General features: G+C 42.7%; 1 protein-coding gene and 1 long non-coding RNA gene across 19 annotated transcripts in view; one reads left to right on the forward strand and one right to left on the reverse strand.

Annotated features, from left to right (window-relative positions):
• TENM3 (teneurin transmembrane protein 3) overlaps nt 1-4,257 on the forward strand; it is a 512,354-nt gene extending 508,097 nt beyond the window's left edge. For all 16 annotated transcript variants that reach the window (XM_065634158.1, XM_065634155.1, XM_065634160.1 and 13 more), the window contains one exon: nt 665-4,257. In XM_065634158.1, the coding sequence (XP_065490230.1) occupies nt 665-1,420 (756 nt within the window). In that variant the 3' untranslated portion in view covers nt 1,421-4,257. The remainder of the gene's footprint in view (nt 1-664) is intronic.
• Nucleotides 1-9,137, reverse strand: part of LOC135988295 (uncharacterized) — a 48,022-nt gene extending 38,885 nt beyond the window's left edge. For all 3 annotated transcript variants that reach the window (XR_010606134.1, XR_010606133.1, XR_010606135.1), the window contains exons 1-2: nt 9,033-9,137; nt 6,193-6,216 (exon numbers count right to left, since the gene is read on the reverse strand). This is a non-coding gene — a long non-coding RNA (uncharacterized LOC135988295). The remainder of the gene's footprint in view (nt 1-6,192; nt 6,217-9,032) is intronic.
• Between the last annotated feature and the right edge of the window lie 378 nt (nt 9,138-9,515).

Genomic DNA, 9,515 nt, shown 5'->3' on the forward strand with positions numbered 1-9,515 from the left:
TCACGCAACTGAATTTGCTACAGCCTCTTCAAGCATCCTCTTCTATGAGTTTCTGCAAGTATTTGCAAGAAAGGGCCTCAGTCCCCAATATTCTACCCCTCTGCTCTGTATCCTTTGCTTCCTTCTCTTCTGCTGTAAGGACTATCAGAACAGTTCGATTCCCCTCCTTTAGCAGCTTGACTTTAGTCTCAGACTGCAGCTACCTGACAGCCATAAAGAAGGGCCTGTTCCTACTCTAAAGCGCAGCTTTGTGACCAGCAACAACCTCCTCAATTTGGATGAACCTATGGTAGACAGGAATCACAGGTGAACAGGCTCAGAGAGTGAGATGACAATGTAGTGAGACAGCTCTTACTCCTATTAAGTGTTAGTATTGCAAAGTTCTGTCCCGTGCAGCCCAGTAAGTAGCCTCTGAAGTTAAATCATATTTTTAGGCATGTGCAGGTGCTGGGGGAGACAACAAGATAAAGCACTGAACATTATCAAACAAAATAGTCTTGTAACTCAGCAGAACAAGCAGTATGTAGATTTAATTAACTCCTTGGCACTGTCAGTTGTGGCATATCCCGTTGTCGTCCACGGGCAGCACACCAAGAAAGCTTGGCTGTTTGGCATCTAGAGGGCTACAGATGGCTGGTAAAACTTCTGCTGTTCTTGTTTACAGCCAATTTCTGGAGTGCAACAACAAGTGGCGAGACAAGCAAAGGCTTTCCTTTCCCTGGGAAAGATGGCAGAAGTGCAGGTCAGCAGACGGAAATCCAGTGCAGAGAAGTCATGGCTGTGGTTTGCTACAGTGAAATCTCTGATCGGGAAAGGGGTGATGCTTGCTGTCAATCAAGGCAAAGTGCAAACAAATGTGCTCAACATTGCAAATGAGGACTGCATAAAAGTGGCAGCTGTTCTGAACAACGCCTACTACCTAGAAAACTTGCATTTCACCGTTGAGGGAAAGGACACACACTATTTTATCAAGACCACCTCCCCCGAGAGTGACCTTGGGACACTGAGGCTGACAAGTGGGCGGAAGGCCCTGGAGAATGGCATCAACGTCACTGTTTCCCAGTCCACCACTGTGGTAAATGGCAGGACTCGTAGGTTTGCTGATGTTGAAATGCAGTATGGTGCATTAGCACTCCACGTCCGCTATGGCATGACACTTGATGAGGAAAAAGCCCGAATACTGGAGCAAGCCAGGCAAAGAGCTCTTTCCAGCGCCTGGGCCAGAGAACAACAAAGAGTAAGAGATGGAGAGGAAGGCGCCAGGTTGTGGACAGAAGGGGAAAAGAGGCAGTTGCTAAGTGCTGGAAAGGTACAAGGATACGATGGGTACTATGTACTCTCTGTGGAGCAATATCCAGAATTGGCAGACAGCGCTAACAATATACAGTTCCTCAGACAAAGTGAGATAGGAAAGAGGTAACACACTGGCTTAGCTCAGGCTGCCAAAGAGACTCTGTACCAGTGTCTTCTAAAAAGGAGACCAAACTGTTTTGCTGCATTACTACTTGAGCCTAAGCGTACATCTTTGCTCAGATTTTTTCTGTAGCACAATCCAAACAGACTCTGTAATGAAAAGAGCGCCTTCCAGAAGAATGATACTGCTAATGACAAAACTTTTTCTCAATGACCTTAAAGGTGATCTGCTTTAAAGAATATGTTTACATATGCATATCGCTGCACTCAAGTTGGACTGAAAAGTATTTAAAAAGGCCTACAGATTTTGCAACAGGCTGTTCCTTTGAGGCACTGTATTTAATTAAGATACAGACCCATACAGTGTTTCCAAATATTACTGAATTGTTGACCTTTGCTTACCAGAAATAATCTCTTTCTCTCTTTTTCTCTTTCTCACTGCATAGGATGTGGTATATACCTGTTAATTTTAAAATGTGGGGCAAAAATTATTGTTTATAGACAACCCAACTGCTTTAAACTGTGCTTCTTTCTAAAAGGACACTGGCACAAGTGACTTATGCTACCATGGGAATTTAATAATGGATTTTACAATGCTAACATGGTTTGCCTTGGGGGGGGAAATGGCAAGTAGAATCCTTGTTGCAGATAAGCAAAGGAAACCCTGATTTTTTTGTAAATTATGTGAGACAAGTTGTTTATGGATTTTTATATGAATTACAATTTACTGTACATCAAATATTAGTCTCAGAGGAGTTAATTTATGTAAAGTGTTTAAAAAAGTTTATACTTAAAAATAAAATGATAAAAACATGTGCTGTGTGTGATTTTTTTTAAAGAAAAAGGAATTGCACCTTTTATGTTATAGCTGTACAGTATAAAGGATTATATTGTAGAGATATAACAGTGATGACTAATGTCCAAAAGTGTTAATATTTTTGTATTAGGTTTAAAGCTGTGCATCTATCACTCTGCTGATAGGATGGGACACTCCAAAGTGGCTGGCTCAATCAGACCGCAGCTCTCTCCCCTCCCGAACCTCTCCTGTCACCCAGGCCAGTGCCACTTCATCAGTCATTGTTAGAAGGCACAGTAACCAAATAAGTCTCGTTTTATTATGATGGAAGACTTTAATAGGTTAGGTTTTCCTTGTCTTTTTCCAGCCCTAATGTAATAAATGGACATTAATTCATACCAGGTGGGGTTTCTGTTTTTTGATTTTGGTTTTTTTGGTTTTTTTTAAAGCAGCTTTGTTTCACAATGGAGATAATAGTGTCTCAGGTGCTTGGCAAATTGTACGTAGAAGAAGAAGAAATGATGTAGTTTCATCCAGTTATGTCAACTTTGTCTTCTGTATAATACAGCTCTTTTAGATGTTATAACTCCAGATAGAAGAAGCGTACCTCTGACCTGATGCTACAGAATTGCTCTTTAGGCAGGCAGGCTGTTCAGTAGGTTCATCTCCTGGCCTTCAGCTGGCAGATCGAATCCCATTAATGTGAACACTGAATCTGGGGATGGAGAGGAAGGTCCAATTCTAGTGCCTAGTCTGCATCTCCACACCACTGCATAGATTGGGCATGCTCTGCTCCAAGGCCCAGTGTATTTGCTGCAGGACAGAACTGAAATGTGCAGCTGGTTCCTTATAGGAAGCCTGTGGTGGCATCTATGGCATCTGTTCTACATCTTGGCTGAAACCATTCTTAGAGCTTTACTCTCATGAGCACTAAATTCAGCCACAAAAATAAATATTTTTAAGATGAGACAAAATTGGGGGGTTTTGATGTTCATTGAAATATACACAATATTTCTATCCATGTATTATAATGACAAAACATAGTAAGTGAACGTGTCTTAACTATGAATGGTTCAAGTGGATGTAATAAAAATAGTTTTCTAACTGCTTTGTATTCTGAGAGTCTATGGTATTACATACTCTTAAATTGCACATTAGGATTGTTTGATAAACAGATTTGAATTTCTCCCAGCCAATTCACTACCGAATCTACAGTATCAGTGCTATTACTGTATGTTTGTATTTGGTAAACCATACAGAACTAATTACACGTATAATGAATGCTAATCATCTATTAGAATGAAAGCACAGATTAGTTGTTAGTATTTTTACCCTGGAAGTCTCGAGGGCCCTAAATTTAGAGAGTATGATATGTCAAAACCCCAGAGGCGTCATTGACCTACGTATTCTTTTTAAAGATGTAAAATGCTAGGTGTTTGCAGTTCTGTTGGGTGGCTCTTCCACAGCACTGTATTTAGCATGCTGTTAAGTGCTCTCTGTTGAAATAGGCTCATACTCTAAATTATGTCAAATGTTTCTGTTCTGTTTGAATATGAAAAGCTTGTATAACATGTCAACAATGAAATATACCTTCTACTTGGCGCATACCAGTTCCTTCTCCTTTGTTCTGGCACCAATAAACAACAAATTACAGTATCTGTTGGTGATCATTTTAGATAAAGTCAAATCAAGCCAATTAGTGGCCTTGTTAGTAGGTCTAATGAGCCTATTTCTTGCTAAAAAAGACTTGTGATCTGGACATGCTCCTGCAGGAAATAGTGACCTTGGGGAATATAGAAACAAAAGATCTTTTTGAAGAAAAAAAAAAAGTATAATTAAAAGAAGCATATTACAAAAAAAAAAAAAAGGAGATTATAAGTATTTTAGGCAATGCCAGTCAAAATGCGATCCTGATATTTTGAGATGTATATTTCGTCTGATTTGTATTGTTCTTTTAATTTGCCTTCTTAACTTTATATGTGTCCTGAATTTTCCACAAATTGATAACTATAGATTGCATCTAGGCTTTCCAATAAAAGCCAACCCAAGGTGTGTGTGTGTGTGTGTTTGTATTTGTTTTTTAAATCTGTATGTCAGATATTGCAGCTGTGCTATTGCTCTTCTTGTATCGGAAGAAGCAAACTGATCTAGTTGCACTGGTATTGATTCATTTGCTTCACAGTTGGCAGTATCTTTTTGACTCTGTCCAACAGACTCATCTGCTAACTCAGCGAAGTGAATTACTCCATGGGTTCTCTCAGGTGGCCTACTTTAGAGAAAACATTCCGTATACCTCACAAAGCCAAATCTTTTATAGATAAGGAAAAGCCAAAGAGCAAAAAAATCACTTAGAACTGTTTTCTCTCATGTCCTCCTGAGTAAAAATATGACAAAATATTTGATTATAAATAATTAGGTTGGCAGTGGTAGTTACATATATATATACACAAAAAAGATCCTTCAATGTGTGTTTAGACCCACTTTGCAGAAACTGCTGACTTCAGCACTGCTGTATGTCAAGAGACTGCTTTGATTTCAGTTAGAACAGGCAGACTTCACCACACTTTGTAGTGACAACCTCGAGTTGATAAGACGTTGATCCAGCCCAAATCAGGTCACTCTGCTTAGCTAACTGTGGCCTAATTTTGTTATTACAAAAAAAAACAAAAAAAACACAAAAAAAACCACCAAAAAAACCCACCACCACCAAACCACCAGCAAGAGAGCTTTGTACATTCACACTTGGGAGGTGAGACATTTGCATTTGACAAGGAGGGAGGGAAAAAAAAAAAAAAAAAAAAGGCCATTTACCACTGACAAAATGTCTGACTTCTGTTCTCAGGAAAAAAAAAAAAATCTTCTAAAAGTGTTAATACCTTGGTTTATTGCTAACTCCAGAATGGCAAGCTACAGCTGTACATATGGCCAGCAGGAGAATCTTTAAGAACAAGAAGAGACGAGTGTGTAATTCTTTGGGGACGGGAAACACAAAGCAAAGATACTTATTAGAAACAGCTTATAAGCAGCTTATTAGAAGCTGCTTATTTGACACTCATTAGAAGCTGCCAGGGTTAAAAATAAGCCAAAGCAAAGAGCATCACACGGCATAAACTGAACAGCACAGGCAATATGAAATCATACCCCTAACTGCAAAGCCACATCCAAACCAACCACGCTGATCAGCTTCTCATCTACAGCCAATTAGTGCTAAGGAGTAAATATGCAATGCTTATAAAATTCAATTGATCTTTGTACACACAAGTTGCTGGGGCTCAGTGATCAAAAAAAAAAGAAAAAGCCAAAATGAAACCCAGTAAATTGATGGGTAGGTGCCAAATTTTTTCCCCTGGGGAGAAAAAAAAAAAAACAAACAAAAACACCACCAAAGACGGTTTATAGCTGTCATGCTGACGGACAGAGCTTAAGACTTTAATTTTTCCTCTGAAGTTTTTAGCTTTGTGGCAAAGTGGCCATTTGAGGCAAATTTGACTGTGTGCATGTCTAGGCTAGACCTCTCAAAAAAGTCAAAGTACTAATAATAGGTAAAGCCCTGCTCCTCCCTCCCAGACCATTTTTCAACAAAAGAAATGTAAATAAGGATGCCAGCACTTAATTGAGTGCACCACCAAAATAAAAAAATCAGCTTGTCTTGTCATCCATCCCAGAAACCTGAGTATGTGTTGCAGATCACTAAAAATGTCTTAGGCCTTCCAGGGTGAAAAGATGGTGGAAAGGTTTGTTTCTTGTGCCACCTCCTAATCACAAGATGTAATATTAGCTATTGCAGTTAGCACTGTGAGAGTGACAGAGAACAAGAACATGCGGTGTGATGCTTGAGCACAGTCTGCCCTGCTTTAGGAAGGGGATGTGCTGGGGTTGGCAGCGGAGGGAAAGCAAGGTGACCTGTCATTAGGTGGCCTAAAATGCAACAATGAGAGTGGTCACACAGTATCAGACAAATACTAGCATGAGGATTATCTTACCTGCACTATTGTTGGTACACATGCCTTAAAACAAACAAACAAAATTATACATACATATATATATGTATCTCTCCTGGCCTGATTTCTAGCATCACCAACGCATGCAATTCTGAGCTGTGCAAGGATGACATAAATGCAACTCTAAATAAAGATAAATATGCTAAATGGCTAAATGTTGCTCCCAACTTGTAAACAAAGCAAGCAAAACAGCAACACCATCCTTTTAAGTATGGAAGAGTCTCGCGTGCAATTTGGAAGGTGAAAAACAAGCATAATAACATGGCAGCTCATTAGAGTGTCATGCTTTGAGTAGTTCCGCAGGTAAACTGTTGCTGTTAATTACTACAACTTCCTAGGTAAATTGAGTAAACCTTTTAATTTACTAAGTTAAAATTCTGTCATTGAATATAAATTTCTAGAGATGGAGCATTTTTTTCCTACTATAAACTAAGTCTAAGCTCATAGTAACATAATTATGCAGCTTAGAGTTAATGGTTCCCACAAAGCTGTCTTAATAAAGTGTTTTGGGATTCAGGAGGAAAAGGAGGAATTCAGAAACTAAGAACAGGGCTGGAAGGCAACAACATGTTTCAACTGGCTCTAGTTACTCAATCACACTAAAGCTGAGAAAGCAGGAAGCACACCGTGCATTACAGAGGCACACCAAAAACTGTTAGGCCAATACAATGAAGTATTTCCACATCCCAAACCCAGGAATCATTTTAAAACTGAAATTACAAGAATGGCTATCTAATGAACCAATTAACCTTTCATCAATCAATTAAAAAAAAAACACACATAAAAAACCCAGTACAGTGAAAGGTAATGGAGAAGTCAGTTAAGAATTCAAATCTGAGAGTAACTACAGGCATGTGATGCTATAGCAAAGTCTGTCCAGTGTTTACTGACAAGAACTGGGAAAAAAAATGAGATGGGGTGGGGTGGTATACAAGACCATAATACTATGACCAGGTGCTCGTCACCATTTTCCACAATGATGGGGAAGTGCATATTTTAAATAAATAAATAAAACTACAGCCACCACAGTGATGCCAGCATCTGCAGATGACAAAAATTGATGGAGTGGCAAATAATGGCTAGGACAGAGCAGTCACACAGAACAATATGGATCACTCGCTGAAGTGAGCCCATTCAAACAAAATGCATTTTAATACAGGCAACTCCAGAAGTAAAATATCTCAGAATAAGAAATGCTAAATCTCCCTATGAAAGGTATGTAGCTGCCTACAAGAAAGCAATGACTGGAAAGAATGAGGAGTGCATAATAGATAAATAACTCATTGTGAGATTCCAGTACAATAGTGGTGGCAATGAAGAGCTCACAGGGGTGGAGAAGCTTAATGAGATTACTGGCCTTCTTAAACAAGGGAAGTGGGAAGGCAGTGTTATCTCTGCTTATGGCACCAGCAACACTACTCTTGCATACACTCCTGATGCGTGCCATCGTGAAGACACTGTTAAAACCCTGGAGAGAGAATGCACAAGGAGACATCACGCATAAATCTGAGGCTTGGCAAAAAAAAACCAGCTTGCAGGGAGATTTAAACAACTCACCCAAAAAAAAAAAAAGTGCCAAAGGGTGCCTTGACAATAGACTAAGTGCCCTCACAGAAAAAAAAAAACTAACTAAATAAATAAAAACCGTGCATTGTAGTGAAGTGCTTCCAAATGGGGGAGGAAGGAAGAAGCAGTGGGTGAGAATACAGTTCTGATGAAGTCCACATCAGGAACTGGGTGCCAAAAAAAAAAAAAACCAAACACCACCCACCTCCAAAAAACCCCACAACACACACCCAAACGACCAAAAAAAAAAAAAAACCCAACCCAAAAAAAGAGCGGGGAACTGTGTTTCATGACTACTAGAAAAACTACAGAAGTAGTTACCAGAATCTTTTGGCAAAATAGGCAGCTAGTGGAATTACATGTAATGGATGCTGGTGATGAGAGTTTAGACCAGATGCTGGCGCTGTCCATTTAGGCCCACAGGAGACAAAATGTGGCCCTAGGAAACAGCCAGGCCAGAGAGTTTGGGTTTTTATTCCTGTTATCCCCTCCCCTTATCCAACTCTGAAATATCCAAATTAATTTGATACTGACTGAAGCCAAGGAAGATTACTCCAAGTGCCCCAAGTTTTTAAACAGGCAGTGCAAGGCTGAAGCATTTTAAAAACATCCCTTGGCTTCCACAGCAGAGATGCGCTCTTCTGTTTCTTTTCATAGCAGCTGATTACTACAACTAACTAAAATAAACCTCCTCACTCTCTGTTAAATTCTTTTCACAAGCATAATAGGAGCCAATATGCCTCTATTTTTATGTCTCCAAGGCATCCAGAGGCACGTGTTCAGGTTAACAAAAAAACTTGTCTGCACCAGCAATGACTGCACTTTGCCCTGAGCATACATTGCCCTCAATTACCAACTCTCCCTGCTCTTTCCCAGGTGTTTCATGCTCTGTCAGCTCCGGTAAAGGTGGGACAGTCTCCAGTCTTTGTGCAAAATGCGCAGCTGCTGCCTCGGCAGAACGCGAGGGTGGCCGAGCTACCGCCCTGCCTTACCCAGGGAAAGGAAACTGCTCCCTCCCGGGTGCTGCCCCACCTCACAACAGCGCTCAGACCTGAGGGAAGACACTACACGGCGCTCCCAGCCGCACGCGTGCCGCTCCCTGCCCGGGCACGGCGGCCCGACACGCGGCCCGGGCAGCACCGACGCCTTGACCCCGCGCCCTCAGCGCGCAGGGCCGCAGCCAGGCCGCGCACCCCCCCGCCCCGGGCCCCCAAACGCGGCGGCCCGGCCTCGGGCGCCGTGCCGGGGCCGCTCACCTTGCCCCTTCGGCACCTGCTGTCGTTTCCCCGCCCCGGGGCAGGCGGCGGCAGAGGGTGGCCCCGCGGCCGGGACGGGACGCGACGCGACACCGCCGGCGCGGTCCCCTCAGCGCCGCTCGGCCGTGGCTCGCGCGCCCCCTGGCGGGCAGGGGAGGGGCGGCAATGGTCGACCCCGGGCAACGGCACTGGCGCGCGGGGGGGGGTCTTGGCCGCCATTTTAACGGCTCGGTGCGGCGCGCGCGGCTCCCGGGGGTGCTGGTTGGTACCCCTGCTCCGAGGCCCAGCTCGCTGAGGCCGGCTGCCAGCAGAAGTAAGTGAATGGATAAATAAAAATCACAGGCCGGAGGTGCCGCGTCCCCTAGAGCAGCACCTCATGTCGACCCACAGCACGGCCCCCACCTGCCGCCCGCAACCCGGCTGCCTGCAGCGCTGCCCCGGCCCTTGCTGCACCGCCCAGCCGCTGCCCTGAGACCCGGGCTC

This window comes from Caloenas nicobarica, chromosome 4 (assembly GCF_036013445.1).
Source record: "Caloenas nicobarica isolate bCalNic1 chromosome 4, bCalNic1.hap1, whole genome shotgun sequence".
In the NCBI taxonomy this organism is placed as follows: Eukaryota; Metazoa; Chordata; class Aves; order Columbiformes; family Columbidae; genus Caloenas; species Caloenas nicobarica.